General features: G+C 48.9%; 5 protein-coding genes across 5 annotated transcripts; 1 reads left to right on the top strand and 4 right to left on the bottom strand.

The window, feature by feature from the left end:
* Positions 1-397: 397 nt before the first annotated feature.
* B0J16DRAFT_64061 (ubiquitin-conjugating enzyme/RWD-like protein) lies at positions 398-1,440 on the bottom strand. The gene is made up of 4 exons (XM_046134219.1): positions 1,205-1,440; positions 1,058-1,151; positions 695-984; positions 398-596 (listed from the first exon to the last, which is right to left on the bottom strand). The coding sequence occupies exons 1-4, from the start codon at positions 1,223-1,225 to the stop codon at positions 444-446; spliced, it is 558 nt and encodes a 185-aa protein (XP_045986551.1). The 5' UTR covers positions 1,226-1,440; the 3' UTR covers positions 398-443.
* Positions 1,441-1,734: 294 nt separating this feature from the next.
* Positions 1,735-5,354, bottom strand: B0J16DRAFT_282408 (chitin synthase 3a). The gene is made up of 3 exons (XM_046123962.1): positions 4,822-5,354; positions 2,259-4,760; positions 1,735-2,206 (listed from the first exon to the last, which is right to left on the bottom strand). The coding sequence occupies exons 1-3, from the start codon at positions 4,885-4,887 to the stop codon at positions 2,069-2,071; spliced, it is 2,706 nt and encodes a 901-aa protein (XP_045986550.1). The 5' UTR covers positions 4,888-5,354; the 3' UTR covers positions 1,735-2,068.
* Positions 5,355-9,736: 4,382 nt separating this feature from the next.
* On the top strand, positions 9,737-11,356 carry B0J16DRAFT_64004 (uncharacterized protein). Its single transcript, XM_046134218.1, has 2 exons — positions 9,737-9,939; positions 10,004-11,356. Exons 1-2 carry the CDS (start codon positions 9,885-9,887, stop codon positions 11,236-11,238), a joined length of 1,290 nt encoding a protein of 429 aa, XP_045986549.1. The 5' UTR covers positions 9,737-9,884; the 3' UTR covers positions 11,239-11,356.
* A 1,481-nt stretch (positions 11,357-12,837) lies between these two features.
* On the bottom strand, positions 12,838-13,725 carry B0J16DRAFT_333453 (uncharacterized protein). The gene has a single exon (XM_046126831.1). The coding sequence runs from the start codon at positions 13,568-13,570 to the stop codon at positions 13,319-13,321; it is 252 nt and encodes an 83-aa protein (XP_045986548.1). The 5' UTR covers positions 13,571-13,725; the 3' UTR covers positions 12,838-13,318.
* Positions 13,726-15,453: 1,728 nt separating this feature from the next.
* B0J16DRAFT_63901 (ras family-domain-containing protein) lies at positions 15,454-16,587 on the bottom strand. The gene is made up of 2 exons (XM_046134217.1): positions 16,352-16,587; positions 15,454-16,266 (listed from the first exon to the last, which is right to left on the bottom strand). Exons 1-2 carry the CDS (start codon positions 16,454-16,456, stop codon positions 15,664-15,666), a joined length of 708 nt encoding a protein of 235 aa, XP_045986547.1. The 5' UTR covers positions 16,457-16,587; the 3' UTR covers positions 15,454-15,663.
* Between the last annotated feature and the right edge of the window lie 570 nt (positions 16,588-17,157).

Here is a 17,157-nt window from a genome sequence, read left to right as displayed (position 1 = left end):
ACTCCACGTCCCTTGGCGAAATGATTCACGTCCAGCCCAGTATCGAGTTGTGGCAACTATGTTGATCAAGTGGCCAATGGAGAGCTACCTAAGTAAAGCTCAACCTGGTCCAGCAACTCGCCAGCACGTGTAGATGCGCATAATCTCCGTAGCCTGAGACCAACAAAAATTGCGTATGTATATATATAAATCTCCAATTCTACCCCGCCTCCATCAGGAAACACCCCTCATCAAGGTACACATAGAACGCCGAGGGGGACAAGCAAAGCCTGCACCAGCCCATAGATTCATAAGACGCCACATGATGCTCTTTCGTCCCAAAAACTTGTCTGGTGTATCAAACGCTCATTAAAGACGCTCTATCGTCTCAAGATCCCGAACGGCTCTTTGTCTCCGTAGTTGTTCTTTCCGGAAAGTCTTTGGTATTCGTTCCTAAGCACGTTCTATTTGAGGACCCTGTCGTAGTTTGTGCCCTTGACCACTCCACCACCCATTGCGGTCCTCACATTGCGCTTGAATCCCTCTCGGTTGTTTCGTAGATCCTCAGCTGCCTCCTTGTTCAGCGGGTCCGATGCGTTTGGTTCGAGGAAAAGGAACTATAACCATGTTAGTCACACTACCCCAGACTTTGTATGTATTTGTCCCCTTCATGCCTACACATGGCATGCGGGGTTTCTGTTTCTGGGATCCATACCTGTAGGCCAACGATAACTGCGTTCAAGTTCAACACAGGCTTCCAGTCCTCTCGCAGAATGTTCAGGCACACCTTGCCCTCAAGATCGATATTCGGGTGGTAAATCTTTTCTCTGCATCGGACCTTAGGAGGCTCGTGTGGAAAGTTCTGGTTAATGTTAAAGTCGAAGGTGAAACGTCCGCCACGGTACATGCCCTCATCCGGGTCGATTGTAAGAACGAAGTTGAGGATATCATCGGGATCGGGGAACTCTGTCTTCATCGTTGAACCGAGCGAAAGTTCTGAAAGGTCTGCAGTATTCTATGTCAGCAAGTTACTCCATCTCACCGCCAGACAGCAGAGTCGAGAAGTGTCGGATCATACCCTTTTGCACGCGCAACTGAGCTGCGGTCACCTTCTTCTTCTTGCCACCAGCAGCTTGGCCTTCAGCATTCTCCGCATCCTTCTGCTCCTTTTTCTACACAAAACTCTTAGTAACTATTCGCGACATGAGTACTGACGGGCTCTTACCATCGACCATATCTTCAACATTATGAACGTGGGGGCCCAAGGTGGGCTGTGTCGTATGCGCCGCTAAGAGGAGGATGTTGGGTGTACGTAGGATAAAATGTTAAACCGCGAGTCTGTTTATCAATTCGGTATGAGGAGGTATTTAAAAGGAAGTACGTTGCAGAAGTCTAAGACGTTGGTCGTGAGGTTAGACGGCGGTTCACAGAAGGGTCTAGGCGTGCTTAGTAGAAAAGGTGATGATGCTTGATAAGATAGCATAGCGTAAGGCAGCCAGAAAGCCTAAAGATCCCTGAACTCCACCGAGGTTTAAGCGACCAATGAAATGACATATCATGCCGTTATGGCCAGGGATTAGAGGTACAAAGACAAGACAAAGACCTCACGATATACCTAACGTTTCGCCTCAAGCATTGCTTAACATAAGGTTCCCAATCAGTGGTCTTGAATGTGTTCTTATTTTGAGTAAGCCTTTGCGGATGCGGTATAGCAAAAACCTACCTAGATTTACAAGGCAACGACAGAAGTTCTTTCATAACATGCAATCAAGTTTAATATTGATGGTAACAAAATTCATATCATTCAAATGCGTCATAAACCCTCAGGGGCAGATGCCAATCTGAAAAAGACTAAATAGAGAATACACATGCTCGTATCCGGAGCCGCCCCGAATACCTTCACTCCAAATGTGCTCTTTTGTTGATGTGCCTCCATTAAATACTCAAAACCCAGCGTACGTTACATAACAAGGTATCCGATATAAAAATCCAGTTTGTCTAATATGACAAGCGCCAATACTTTTTTGTACTTGGCCTCTCCAGAAAAGGTGAGAGTATCGAATGCAACGCGCGCAAATACGCACGACGCTTATCGTCTCGAGAAACAGCACATAATACCAGTCCTGCCCAGGAACCACAAGAAACCGGCAAAACGAACGAGCGAAAGCACGGCAGTAGCGTACAGAAGGAACTGGAAGTAATGCGCCTTTCGTGCTGTGGCAGGTTCCTATCAAGATATTAGTATCAGTTGCAAAAGTTAATAAGAATGGAAAACTTACACCCCATCCGAGGTTATCAAACTTGTCGCTGGTAATGCAAACAATGAGGAGAATGTTTCCGAACAACCAGCAGACAACGAGACCGGTTCTGAAAGACTTGTAGCCATCCTCAACATCGGCCTTCTCAACCTCTTCCTCCTCCTTGAAAGGAGCGAGAGCTCGGCGGACAGTTTGCTCGAACTGACTGTCAATATCTTCCTGCTCCTTCTCGACTTCCTCAACGACGACCTCGTCCTTCTCTCCCTTGGTGACGTGGGCAGAGGGGAGTGCCTCAGCCTTGTCTGAACCCTTGGTACCCCAAGAAACATCATGCCAGTTGTTGAAGGCATAGACCATGAGAATGTTGATGTAGGTGGACATGAGAAGCAGGTAGTAAGGGAAAGAGTGGAACATGTGCCAGGGATCGAGGTACATGAACGAGGCGACAAAGTTCAGACCGTAAATAGTGATCAGGGCAACCAGAATGACACCACCAGCGCTCGAGCCGCCGAAGAAACTATCCAGGAAAGCGTGGGTCGAAGCAAACGAGATTTGGTCTCCGATAGGTGTGTCGAAAGCACGAACAACCAGGTAAGCCGACAGAACCAGAATGTAACCCTGAATAAGACTGAAGACCATGAATGAAGCGATGTAAGTAAACTTGGAACCCTTGGGTCTGTTACCCAGAGCCAGAATGAACTGAAGCATAACAAAGGCCAGGTAAAGGTATTGCAGCAGGGCGTTGACGACGGGAGTACCAGTATCACCGAAAGGCCAAGCGTGCTGTCCAGAGGTGGCATTGGGAGTACCCACAAGGTCCATGATGACGGACGTTGTAAGCCAGTAAGAACCGAGAGAGAACCAAGCGAACATTGTGTTGAGAGTCGTGTAGATAAGCTGAATGTGGAGGAAGAACATGCGGATAATGTTATGACCCGACTTGTACATTCGACCGAAGTGCATCAGTGAGTACAGCGTGGCGGCGAACGAACCGTTCAGCCATCGACGACGTTGACTGATGAATTCAGCAGCACCTTCAGGAACATCAGTTTCACCCTTGGCAGCCTTGATATAAGACAAGTGCCACTTCTGGCCAGCCTTGGCGACCAGCTCGAAACACAGAATACGATCCTCGGCCAAGAACATGTTCTTCTTGAAAATGTTCATACCGTCGATACCCTTCTTACCAAGCATCTTAGACAAGGTATGATCACCATGGAAATATTGCTCCAAAGGACGGCCCATGATGGCACGGAATCGATAAGCAGAGAAGGCACCGGGCAACACACTAACGTAACCGAAAGACGACTCAAGAGGCTTGTCGAGAATGTTGGAGATTTTGTACTCAAAGTTCTGGACAGCAACGAGGGGGTTGAACAGCTTCTTGCCGCCCTTACCCAACATAGCGTGAATTTCACCACAAGCACCACCAAGATCCTTGTCGTTGTAGAAACCCTCCCAAAGGGCGAGAAGAGATCGAGGACTAGGCTTGGTACCGGCATCGAGCAGAATACACACCTCAGGGTTCAGGATACGACCGAAGGCATTGAAGAGCCATCGATGCGAGTTAATCTTCTTGGTGTTCTTCTGCTTCAAACAGAAGATCATCTGGACGGGTGGGAGGTTCTGGGAACCCTCGTTTGTGGGTCGAATGAGCTGCTGGTTGGGAGTGACTGAAAGCTGGGAAGTGTATTCGAAGATGTGAGCAACAGTCTCCTTGCCGTCGACATCCTTCTTGATGACACCATCCTGGTAAACACCAACAGTGGCAAGCACGTCGAGGGTGTTCTTGTCAGCCTTGTCGATACCATCGAAAACCAAGCAGACAACAATCTTCTGCCAAGCAGGGCCACCCTTGTTCCAGAAAGTCGACTTCTTCAAGTTGACGATATCACGAATGTTCTGCATAGTGTGATGCAGGGTTCGTGCAAGCAGAACCTTATCTTCGTTATAGTATGTAATGGCAATCAGCAACTCGGTGTGTCGATTGTACATGCGAGGTCGCAAATCGTAACCGTTCTTGAGGGTGAAATCGTTGGGATCACATGTGGCAGCGGTGTATCGCATCTTATGGAACTCCTCAGTGCCACTCTCGGCGTCGCGGTATTGAGGCTGAACGGCGTTCTTGATAGCGCTAGGCACAGGGTAATCAATGCTCAGGACTGAACCCTGAACCAGCTTGATCTTTCGGGTTTTTGAACGGCCAAGGCCGCCACCAGTCATCTGAGGCTGCTGCTGACGCTCAACCCAGCTGTCCTCGGGGTCGAAGGCAGAGTCGGGACGAGGGAAAGGGGCAGCAGCATCCAAGTTGCCAAACTGACCAAAGCCACCGTCGCCATATCCAGTAGGTGCCTGGCCAGGCATGGTGGACGAAGCACCAGGGGCATAGGACTCAGTAAGACTGTAAGCAGATACGGGGCGGTCGGGAGGAGTTCGAGCGCCTAGCCGATCTTGATCGTAGCCCGAGTTCAAGAGGCCACGGCCCTGCTCCTCTTCGTTCTCCTGAGGGGGAAGATGGTACTGCTGAAGAAGAAGTTAGATTTTGTCGGGTGCTTGGAGTAGCGGACAAAGTATGTGCACTTACGCTGCTGCCAGCAGGAAGGTCCTGGAGAGCATGGCCTCCATACTGATCAGGAGGATTGTACGCCATTATGAATAATTATGCTCCCGTAGGCGCTCAGCACTGTCGGGATCCTAATCGAAACTCGTCGGATGAATAGTGATAACGGTGCGAAGTGAAGAATGGTGTTTTGAGTTTTCCCGATAGCAGTGAGCTGAAACAGGAGAAGGAAATGCGAATGGTGGTCACGGGCAGCCGCCTATTGTATGCGGTAGCTGCTTAGTAGTAGTGTACCTTGACTTGGCCCCAGCAACAACAGAGAGGTACGGTAAGGTATAGGAACTTGAGGCGCCAGCCTCAAAAGAATGGTGATAGTTGGGGAGCGGGGGGAAGGGGGGAAGAAGATGAAGTTGAGGTTAGAGGGAAAGAAGGATAAGTTAATGAATGCAAAGGAAAGACCAGTGGCAGGGGTTTGGTCTATTTTTTTCTCCTTCGTCTTGCCCTGAGAAAATGTTTTGATGAAGGGCCCTGGGAGCGAATCTCGTTTTGCTCCACGCACGACTGAATGCTGACTGGGCTGGGCTGGGCTCACAGCTTCCCGCGAGAAAGAGAGGTAAGAATAGGGGACTGGTGTCGCGCTAAGCCTGCTGAGCCACTCCACTCCGCCATCACTTGGGTTGCTTGGGGGGGTGAGGATCCATCCCATCTCTAGCTGCCATCCCTGCCTAATCAGACACATACCCGCCTTTCAACAGCGAGAATCTGACTGCACTGCGCTGCAGCACGACCTGACGATTGTCTGTTATTACGCAGATATCCGTTGTACTGGATGAGCGTTGAAGACGGCCATCCCGCCAAAGTTTAGCTTTCTGCACGTTGAAAGCGTGGCCGCCGCTGCAGACTGACTCTCAAAAGAGGCTTGCAGCTGTAAACTATCAACTGAAAAGTACCTTTACACAGTACGGTACCGTTGGATCAGCTTGTCAGCATTAAAATCCAGCGTGTCAGGGCTGAAGAAGGCTTGAGCCATCCTCCCAGCGACAGCGAGTGCTTCAGCCACCGCAAATACACTCAATTCCTCACCGTCATGACGGCCTCTCATTCTTCCACTCCGTCTTACACTGATACCGGGTCGGGATACGAACGGGATCAATCAGAGTGCCAGAGATTATGGAGACGCCGTTAAGGGGCCCCTGGCAACTCGCATTGAATTGCTCTAAAATCTCCATACAAAGGCGGTACCTAAGCTGAGTATCGCATTTACTCCTCCTCGGACTTACCGCCTGAGGTGCTCTGCTGGCTCTGCTAACTGTGCTGCACAGTAGTCGGTGGTTTCAGTATGCCGCTTAACGACTTCTGTGGGGGACAATCGTAAACTTCCAGAAGCGAAGTTAAATACCAGTGACGCCCTCCCCTATTTCAAACGCCGAGTTTCCAGAAGATCGTCATTCCCCTTTCTCCCGCCACCCGTCGAGCGCCTATGCGTTGTACAGTACGATGCAGTCCAGTAGACTACGGCACAGAGAATGGTCCCTAATTTCCCCCCATAAGGCCCGGGCTTCGCAGATTGGTCCCGTCATAAACTGGCAGACCAGTCAGCCATCTCCTTTGTTGTGGAAGTCTCCGCACCCAGCACCAGCCAGCCCTGTTGGCTTACGATCCTTTCCTTTGATCTCAGCCGCTGAGCCTGCTGGGACGCCTTTTGCAAGCCCGCTCACCTGCACGAATTGGGGCGTGGTACAGTACAGTACTTGTGCGGTAGTTCATGTTCTGTCAGCAGTCAGATTCAACCATGTCGTGAACTGCCAACTTTTATAGTTGGTGCTGACCGCCAACGCATTACAAACTTATCGGGGCCCCATCGCTCACAAAGAAGCATGTGCTCGTGCTACCTTCCCCTCTCCAGACTCCCCTGTGTCGTATCTGTGAAAAAAGACGACGGTGACATTCAATTAAGCAGTTGCTATGAGGATCATCCAGCATTCGTCCCTTTGTTGACAAGCAATTGGCTGAATCAACCAGCAAACTGGATTAGTCTTTGTCCGAAACAGCAGGAAATCTGCCACAAACTCAAAGGTCTTGATCCAAAAATAGATGATCCTGTCTTGGCAAGTTAAATTAGCTGGGACGAGCCGGCAGCTGGGGCCCTGGGGGCGCCGACTGCGTCGCTACAAGAGCAATGGGGCGCAGACAGTGGAGGACAGTTTGTGGTCAAATCGGTTTTGGCCGCCGCCTCGTTCATTCTGCTCTATTTCCCTTTGCTCAAGAACATGTCAGATTCCCTCCGCTCCTGAGTCGACCCAATAATGTGAGATTTCTGTCCCGCCATTCTCACTGCATCTTGCTGTGCGCAGTTGCATATCAGCCGAGGCCCTGGATCCTTCGTTCGTCCTCACGTCAGCTTGGTTTAAATCTTGGCTTGCCAGCCCTATCGTTCTTGAGCTAAGCATGCAGCTGCTCGGCATAGTTACTGTACTCAAGGAGGACCACTGTGGACTGCTGCGGACTGTCGATATATAACCTCAACGGTCGCCGCCGACTTTGTTTATCCTCAGGACAATTTTTGTAACATATATATCTGTGCAAGGTGCTTGCTAATCATCAAACTCGTCGGTGGGGTTTGGCCGAATCGCCGTCAACTTTATCACTGACGGCGGTCGAGTCGTGGAGTGGTTATGCAGCAATGATATTGATCAAGACAGTTACAGACTTTCACAGATATTGGCCTGACGCAACCTCTTAGCAATAAATCGTCCGTGGTCACCATCCTCGGTTACTTTTCCGAGACATCGACCGCTCTGGATTATTAATGTAAGGAACTCTAAAGATCGTGTCCCAGATCTTTTGGTCCCGACGGGTGCTACCCTGAAGAGGCCTACCACATCTGATGCAAGGGATCACCAAGTGTCTGAGTTCAAGTGTTGCGGCTGTGTGAAGGAACTTAAGCAAGAATGTTGCTGTGACAGCTGTTTGGGAGTTTGTAGGGTAGGCTCTCGGACGGTGAGGAATACGAACATTCTTTCGCTTCTTCTGGTCATCGCAATCATCGACAATGCGTGTTCCAATGAACATAGAGTTACTGAAACCCAAGCCATCCACTACCCCATAAACACCAAAGATCGACGTATTGACCGCAGGAACATGCACGGATAATGTTTCTAAGTCCGGATTTCCGAAAACAATAATACCCCAGCGTCATGGAGTATGAGGCTCATATCTAAGCATCGAAAACAGACAGAGTTACAGAATCACTGAAGCAAATCACCAATGACTTGGCAAAACTGATGATTTATACTAATAGAAACCATCACCTGAAGCATTTGTTGCCGAGAACAATGATAAGCGAGAAACACGATGTTTCCGTTGCGGTTCGAAAGCATTGACTTGATCGTACCATAATGCTTCATTAGGAATATGTTTAATTACTGTGATGATACTCCATGGCAATTAGGATAATGTATAACAAGCCTCAGCTAAGAAAGCAGCAGGCCCGTACCTAGGCCGCATTAAGAGCTGTGATTCGCCAAGTGTGATATTTGATATTAGAAGCCACTTTGAAGCCCTAGACGACAGCAGCGATACAACGGTGTTAATGGCGTTGCCGAGAACCGTTAATGGATGGTCAATTAGACCAAAGCTAAGCACCGGAAATTCGTAACATGGAACACTTTGTCCATTCGCAGGGCACCAAATTGATGCAAGTTTTTTCTTTTCTTTTTCTTGGGTCGGGAGTTTGTTGTTTCGGATTTAGGGACGCGCGTCTGATGTTGACAAAGCGTTCTTGCAGAAACCCGCCCGCCAAAGTCTGGTATGCAAACTCGTGCCACTGTCAAGACTCTATCATGAGTGGCTAGATTCGATCTACAGGGCATGGATTTTGGAGGGGACGGACTGTAACTCTGGAATCAGGTTTAGGTAAGGTAGGGTTGCCCTCTTATTGCTTGCGGTATTATAATACAGTATCTACTGTGTTGTAAGGATGTTGTCGGAACGATGCAGATCCAGGGTCTTTAGTTGGCTTGAGGGTTGTTTAGTCATTGGAGATGAGAGATGGTTAGATCAGTCTATTAATTGATTTCTGCATGAAGCCGTCTGTTTGTGTTCACCTGAAGCCGGTTGATGGTCTTGCGATACCTGAGCTATGAGTTGACGGCCTGGTACCTGCGACAGAGTGGAATAACCTTAGGACAGTAGGTACCCGTGGCCAAGACAGTGTCTAGCCAGGATCATCAGGGGGTTTAAACACTGCTGTGTGGATATTAAGCAGGGATAAAGCAAGCCCTTTCATAAGCCAACACACCATTAGAGAGCAACGATATCAGGGGAAGATATACAGTGCGGGCGGTTCTACTGTTTCGCTATAGCTAAAAGAGGCAGAGTCAAGCATTAATACCCCTGTTGCACCATCTCCTCTAGACCCAATCGCCTTCCTCCTCCCACCAACAGAGTCGAAAGAGTGTGTGTGAGCCAGTCTTGCGAGTGACCAGCCCCAGTTCAGCCAAGCCAAGTCAAGTCAAGTCAGGTCCAGGTCCGGGTCCAGTCTTTGACCTCCCACCTCCCGCCGCTTTCCCGTTCGTTCTTTCCATTATTTCATCCATCATTCTTCAACCTCCAAAACGGACGGACGGACGATCGCATCACCTACCATTTAACGCCCTTCGATTTGAACCGAAACGACACGAGTACAGCATATCAACGACTTTGCTTTTCTCGTATTTTCTTCTTCGATTCAATCGCCTGGTCGATTATGTCTCGCGCCTCCTAACCAGCCTTCTTTTCCATCTGAGCTAGCCTCTGAACCCACACTCGTTTCTCACTCACCTCACTTCCTACGACTTCGATTTTTTGGATATACAATACAATAACCGATTCTCTCTTCTCTTGCTTGCATACAAGTAGTCGACGACAATTTTTGAACATTTCTTTTATTATTCTCCTTGCTATACGAGCCTTGTCGCAGATCGATATTCAAGACCACGAATTTGCCGACAATCCACACCTAAACTAGAGTGATCGACACTTCTCAACGGTCAACCATCAAATACCATCACAGACTTTTATCAATCTCTTTCTACTCGGACGTCACAATGAAGGAAAGGGCCGGACACCTCATCGCCCGGGACTTGGACGAGTTGAGCCATGGTAAGTCGACTAGACAGTCGCCGTCTCTCCCTAGATCCATTGATGCTAACGATATCATCATCAGCTTACCAACTTGTCCCCCGAAGTAAGAGCTGTGTGAAGTGTGACGATGCCGCCCAACTCGAATGCCCGAATTGTTCAGATGGCGAAGTCTGCCAGTTTACCGTGCCTCTAGACTGCACTATGTGCGCTACATCTATCTGCGAGAAGGACTCTGAATCATCTGCCAAGAGCAGCAGCAGCAGTCCAAATGTTGGCGCCATTGTTGGTGGTGTCTTGGGTGGTATTGCCGTGATTGCTCTTGTCACATATGTAGTATGGAGACTTTGCATCAAGCCAAAACGATCACAGATTCCCACATCCATCTATGTCGAAGACACAGATGCAATTCACAACGAGAAGGAAGCCAACGCAAGGGGAGTTCGACCACCTTCGACGCACACCGTTCACTCAATCGCCTCCACCGTCCTCACACGAGCATCCAACATCATCCAGATCGCATATATCCCTGGCGTCACAAACCGAGCGACTCCGACATCACCAAATGTTCTTGTCCCTCCCGTACCCCCGATCCCTATGCACCACGCCCAGGACAACCGCGGCCTAGGAAACGACGATCAGCACTTCTTTGTTCCTGGCGACCTCAGAGACTCTACCTACTCAGGACTGTCAGGATACTCGGACCGAACATCTTATGCTCGCACATCCTATGCTCCTCGATCTAGTGTCGCTTCTACAATCTACGGCAAGCAGGCTCAAGTTCTTACACCTGCGCAGACTGGAATGCGCGCCAAGCCTACTATGGTCAGCGTCAAGTCTGTCGGTAACAACGGCAGCGAGATGATGGCGCCGCCAGTACCAGCAATTGATTTCCAGAAGTTTGGCAACAGCCGGCCCAAGAGCGGCGCGAGCGCCTTCAGCGTCGGCTCAACGTTCCTTAACAGCGCCAACACTGCAACGCAGGCTCGTGCACAGGTGGTCAAGGTTGGTTCGTTGAAGACAGTCGACGTCAGAAGCAAGACCGAATCGGATGCATCATCATCAACAGTGGCACCTTCGCCACCAACAACACCAAGCGGCAACGTCACCCGAGACTCAAGTATCACTGTTATCGAGGAGTCGCCCACCCAAGATCAAGGACCATTCTCTGATCCCCCAGAACGAAGCCCTCAACGGACAAACAAGGCCCCAAGCCTTGGTGCCGTTATGGAGGATTCAATAGGCGAGAACGACAAGCCTAATGTCCTCATAAGGCGCGACAGCAGTCCCTTCGGCGATAAGCACGCCACAAAAGAGTAATGATACGGCATCCTTACTCAGTCTTATATATTGCAATTTCCTTTATGAAGAGATGTCACGAATCTAGCCGAATGTTAGTCAAGGGACATGCTCCAAAATCTGTCTTTTCATTTTCCTTACCTTATATTCACTTCACGTCAAATTATTTGGACAGACGAACTCCGTATTGTCACGGGATATGGCACCCTTTTTTATGTTTACATTCAGGATAGCGGGGAGGGACTCAAGGTATTAACTATGGCGTCTTGGGAAAGGAGCCTCGGCAACGGCTCATGGATGCCAGGAAGTCATGGCAATCTCTATGTGAATATTGAATAGAGATGATTCGATACGTTTGGTCGTTTTGGTGATATGTGATTTGTAACGTGATCCCTTGAACCTTCACTCGATGTTTTTGTGTTGTGACTGTCGCTGGACAAGATGTATGGTGTCGTCTGAAAATCGGACTTGGTGTTGTGGGCATATGGTAGTCTTGGGATCAATGCCTTTTACTCCTTCGCCGGGAATACCAAGTAGATGAATGATGGTGAACTGTGCCATGGTACTGTACGTATGTATCTTACCGCTACCCCTCACCTCCATGGCGGCTATTAGCATGAACGATCGTCGTGGTCTAGAGTGTCGATCTTGTGAGGCTATCACCACGACTCGGCCGATAGATAGCGCGCCCCATTAGTCTACCACGTAGTAGTTCGTGGCTATGTACGGTACCACTTTTGATCCCTTCAATGCATTGTCACTCAGGAGAACATGATGGCAGGCTGAGTCTTGAAGGGCGCTTGGATGTCAGGGTCTGGTCATCCAAGGGAATCGGTTGGATGATGGTGAAACGTGCTAGAAGAAAGGGAGGAGTTTCATGTTGAGATGGAGGAATCCAAGATAGCATGGCCTGTTTCGAGTCTATTCACATGGCATTGGCAAGTTCATCGGGGAGCAGGGCTTAGGGTTATCTGAGCGTAAGAATACTAGCTGATGATCTTCAACGCGGTTGTTCCATAGTGATCCAATGTTCTTCCATGCATGCCTGTCAGGTGTCACTGGTGGATATTGAGCCAAAATACATGAGCGACTTCAGAGTCATTACGTATTATCATCGAGTCCACGGTACGTAATGCGTTAAGAAAGAAGTTGAACGGGCGCAGATTACGATCTAAGTCTATCTACTAATGCTAAGGCTGTATGCACCCTACGAGATGGCCTCGGCGGGCTCATCCGTAGTACGCTTCTTAGAGCACTAGAACATCTTGTTAGGCAGGAGACAAATAAATTTGGTGATGCTCTTCTCTTGTTCAAGACTAACGTGCAATGTTGGCCGAGATTGCGGGTAACGTAGTTAGATTCGGCAATGCAACGACATGACTTGTATACCGACGAGATAAACTCTGAAAGCTTGTCGTGTAGGTAGTCCAGGTAAGACGAAATGCCCAGCCGTTGACGTTTTTATGAACGAACTCATCAAGAGACCGCCATTTCCTTTGCTGCCTCTTTTCCAGTGCTTGGCTTTACTTTTCTAGAGTCTTTTTTCTTTCTTTCTTCCTTCGCGCTCTCTCCTTGATCTTACCGTACCGTACCTAGTCTCGGGATTGACAGTCCCCTGTTCCCCGGAATGTTTACAATATAGTACAATACAACATTGGATAGTTCGTACCTACAGCAGGCTCTAGCAATACGGTGCAGTAGCACGTTGATGCCCTCCCTCCTTCACTGCGTTAGGTTGATTCCTTTGACTATTGACCTTCCCCTTCTGTGCATATCTCCATCCAACGAATGTTTCTAACTTGATCCGTAACAACGTAATATGGCGGTTTCTTCAGAAAAGAAGAAATCTGCATTTGTTTTGTTATCTACAAGTTGCAATTCGATTAAATACGATTCGGGCCATTCTACCTTTTAGGCAAAATTATCGGCGCGACAAAGCCAATGCAAATAAATGCAAATGCAAACCAACCAACGTAACTAACTTATTTAACGTTAGGTACGGATACAGTAACCTCCATATCTGTACTGTAGTCTCGTCTCCGGTCCCTCTTTCAGGGTCACAGCCTAGACGCCCGCTGCTAGTCTCGGTCCATGACGCCGTCTATCCTCCGGTTCTTGTCCGTCTCAACGCCGTCTCAATCTCTGTCTCAAAACCCGACACGGGACGGGTATAAGTAATACTGTAGTAAGCAAAAGCACGCAACAAGCCAACGACACGACATAAATGCATTCGGAAGTTTATCCGTCCGACTTGTAGTGTATGTGTGTGTGTACTGTATGTACTCTGCAGCAGCAACCAACTGCCAACAAACATATTGTACTGTACAAAACGAGGTAAAAAGGAACAATGCATTCTCTTTCAGCAGCAACATCAACTTTGTCTGGTTAGACCAATGTCACCATCTCGGTCATGTCATGGATCTTAGTCCGAGCCCCCTGCCTGCCCTGCAACGTTCGAGAAACAAGACAAGGAGTAGGTCGGTAGTATCGGCATAGGCTTAAAGCCGCATAGAAACTTTTGTTCGGCACTTGTGCTGTCATTCTGTATGTAGCCCCCCGACTGAGATCGGATTCTTTAAGTTATGGCTGAATGACTAAGTCAACCCTAGCATAGCAATTGTACACGAATGCCGCCGTGGAAATAAAGGCGCAATCGATATTTATTAAACTCGAAGCTTACGCTTGTTCTGATGTCATGAGCCGCTGTTGGACTTTGCCATTGCTGGTAAAGAATAGGACATGTTGCTATACTCCCAAAGCTGCTATCCTTTTTTCCCATCTTGATATGGCATCGACAGTTATTGTGGATGCCACCAAAATAAAGCGCAATGGGAGAGATTCACAATTGTTTGGGCGTTGGAATCCAGGATGCAATTCCTTCGTCATTGTTTTCAATATAAACCTGCATGCAAAAGACCTGTTTCCTCTGCTCCCAACGTCACTGACAAGAGTCATGCTTGTTCCTGCTACATGCACGAAGCGTAGGAGCGCATGTACCATCAACCCAGTGACACGACAGTAAGAGTGGCTTTGTACTGTATAGAGTAGGCACAAGGAGGTACTCTCTCACGTCTCCATAGCCCATGGGGAACATTTGTGCTCGAGCATCTACTTGTAGTGTAGCGCGAACTCCTCCATCTTCATCAACACCCACATCCACCCACTAGTTTTAGCAAACCCCGCCAAAACCTCTTCTTGATCCTTCTCTCTTGAGCTTCTGTGTGCCCAAGTTCTAAAGTTCCCGTAAGGCGAAGCCACATCTTCCTTACCAATGGAAGTATTGTAAAGCCTATACTCCGCGACGCATGCCGTAATTTTCGCAACCTTGATAGTCAGGTACCAGCTCTGTTCACTTTTGCACTCCCAAGACAGTCGCAGCTCAACGGCTTGTGTATTGAGTCCACTAACAGGGAACATGGTTTTGCCCGACATATGGATGCCAAGGTCCCTTGATGTGAACGGGGCTAACACAATGCTCATGCCCTCGAGCACCAAGTCAACATGACACAAAGCACCAAATAGAGCACTCTGGTCCCTGGGATCTTCGTTCGGCCACTGCCTTAGTCAAAGTAGATATTCCACTCCTTATCACACATGGGCCTCGACCCGAATATCACCTGTCTGTAGAAGAGATAGCAGGGTTGATGGTCCAAGCTGTCATTTGTCCATACATATCTAAGCAAGTCACTAAACATTGCTGCGAATCTCCTTATTTGATGTGTTAGCATGGGTATGACTCGAGATCCTGTCGAGCGTAACGTTGCGAGAAACAAAGGCCATCCAACTGAGAGTATAACTTGGTATTGCTATATGCGAAGCAGTGTTCATGTCCTACCGGGACTGGTGGTTGAACAAAATTAGGAAATGACTCTAATGGACCTGTGACATGTAAATTCCAGAACCTGTAAATTGACGAATCTGCACTCATATACACATAAAGAGAGCATCTCAATCCAACAGTCGAGATATATTCGCACGAGAGAGAAGAAACATGCAAGGAATTGGCCGCTTGAATTATGAATGCCATTCAAATTTTTGTCGTAAATGTTGTAAAACGATAATAGTATAAATGTCAACAGATAACCTAGCGCCCCAAGAATATGCCTCTTTTTGTTCGTACGCCTTGCGCCGGTGCGGAACTGCTTCTGCTTTCGTTCGTTATTCGATGCTGCGTCGTCATGCCGCCCTAATCGTTGGGCAGTTGGCCATCTAGAAATTGCAGAAAAGTAATAAAGCCCGTCTCGTCTCATCCCATCTCCTGTACTTCCCACGGTATCTTGCCAATCATCTTGAATCATTGGGCATATCCTATTCGCCAAAGGCACCGCCTTATATGCGATCCTTGACGCTGGCCTGTTGTCGTTGTTGGCGGCTTGATTTGCTCGTCCGCCTTATTTTTCCTCCTCTTAACACATGGATGCTTAATCCGTAAGGATACGTATCCACTCATAATACCACGCATTTGGACTTGTTTCGGTCCTTGTTCCTATTTCTGTGTCTTTCGTCTCGATCGCCGCCCCTTGCATCGCCATTGCCTGTTCGCGTTCGGCCACTTGATCGTTCCGAGGGACGGGAGGCTTGTTGTCGCTGTCGGCGTAGAATCCTAACGACGTCGTAGAACGCCTTTTCGACATTGATGCAGTTCTTCGCTGAAGCTTCCACGAACTCGCATCCGAGTTCGCGGGCGAGGGCGTGGCCCTCTTGTGTAGAAACCTCTCTCTCGGTGACTCGGTCGCTCTTGTTGCCAACAAGCATAATAGGTACAGGCAACTGCGGGTTTGCGGAGGAGATAGGGGAGCCAGGATAAGATGGCGACGAAGCGCACGACTCTTTGACTCGTTGGATTTGATGATGGAACCGTTTGATACGGGTGAAGGAAGAGCGTGACGAGATGCTGTAAACTAGGACAAACCCTTCGCCATCACGAATCCATTGATCTCGCAGTGCCGTGTACTCTTCCTGTCCCGCGGTGTCCAGTACTTCGAGCATGCAGGGCTGGCCATCTATAACGACTTGCTTTCGGTATGAATCTTCGATCGTAGGGTCGTACTGTTGCAGAGTGTTAATTCAATGTCGTCGACACAGTCGAAGCAAGTGCACGCAAAGCATGCCACGCAGGCTCAGCCAAACTTACAGTTTCAACAAAGTGCTGCAAACATAGCTGAATAGTAAGAGCTGTCTTTCCCACACCACCATCTCCCAGCACCACCAGCTTGTATAGCACCATTCGGCCGGCCATGATGATGGCGACGGCGAGGAAATCGAAGAAAAGATTAAGAGTCGATAAGGAGAAAGATTGGGTCTCGTAGGAGAAAATAACAACCCAAACGAACGACGGATCGGAGAGGGGGAGGGTGGAGAAAAGAGGGGGTGGTCGGTAATGAGGCTCACGAGATGTGAGTGTCGATATATCCAAAGGTGGTTGGAGGTTGCGAGGTTGAGGTCGTCGTCACGGGCAGAGAAGAGGCGGAGGCAAGCAACGGATGAGGAGGGGGTGGCTTGATGGAGCAACTCGAGCTGCGACTTGTACTGACTGTACTGTGGGCGTCAAGGCGTCAAGCAAAGCGAGACAGGGCAGTGCAAGGCAAATCAATGCAAAGCGACGGATGCGAGGCTCAAAGACACGAGGCAGGGCGCGGCAAGGCAGCAACAGACGTCGGGGAACAAGCGCCAGTGGCAAAAAAAGGGCTGGTAATAATAGACAGTTGTTGTGTTTGCATGTCCAAAAAAAAAAGAGTTGGGGACAGGAGGAGGGATGCTTGGTCTAGGTCTAGGTCCAGTCCAGGTCCAAGTCCAGGCGTAGTAGGCGTCGACGTGGAGCTGGTATGGGCTGGAGGCGAAGTAGGTTGGTTTTAGTTTTGGTTCTGATTTGGGCTTCAGGAAGATGAAAAGACGGACAGCCCAGCCCAGCTTAGGTGGAGAACACTTTTTTTTTTCTCT

Source organism: Fusarium flagelliforme, assembly GCF_020744385.1.
Source record: "Fusarium flagelliforme strain FIESC 12 MPI-CAGE-AA-0113 chromosome Unknown B0J16scaffold_2, whole genome shotgun sequence".
Classification (NCBI taxonomy): Eukaryota; Fungi; Ascomycota; class Sordariomycetes; order Hypocreales; family Nectriaceae; genus Fusarium; species Fusarium flagelliforme.
This window is presented reverse-complemented; position numbering and strand designations above follow the sequence as displayed.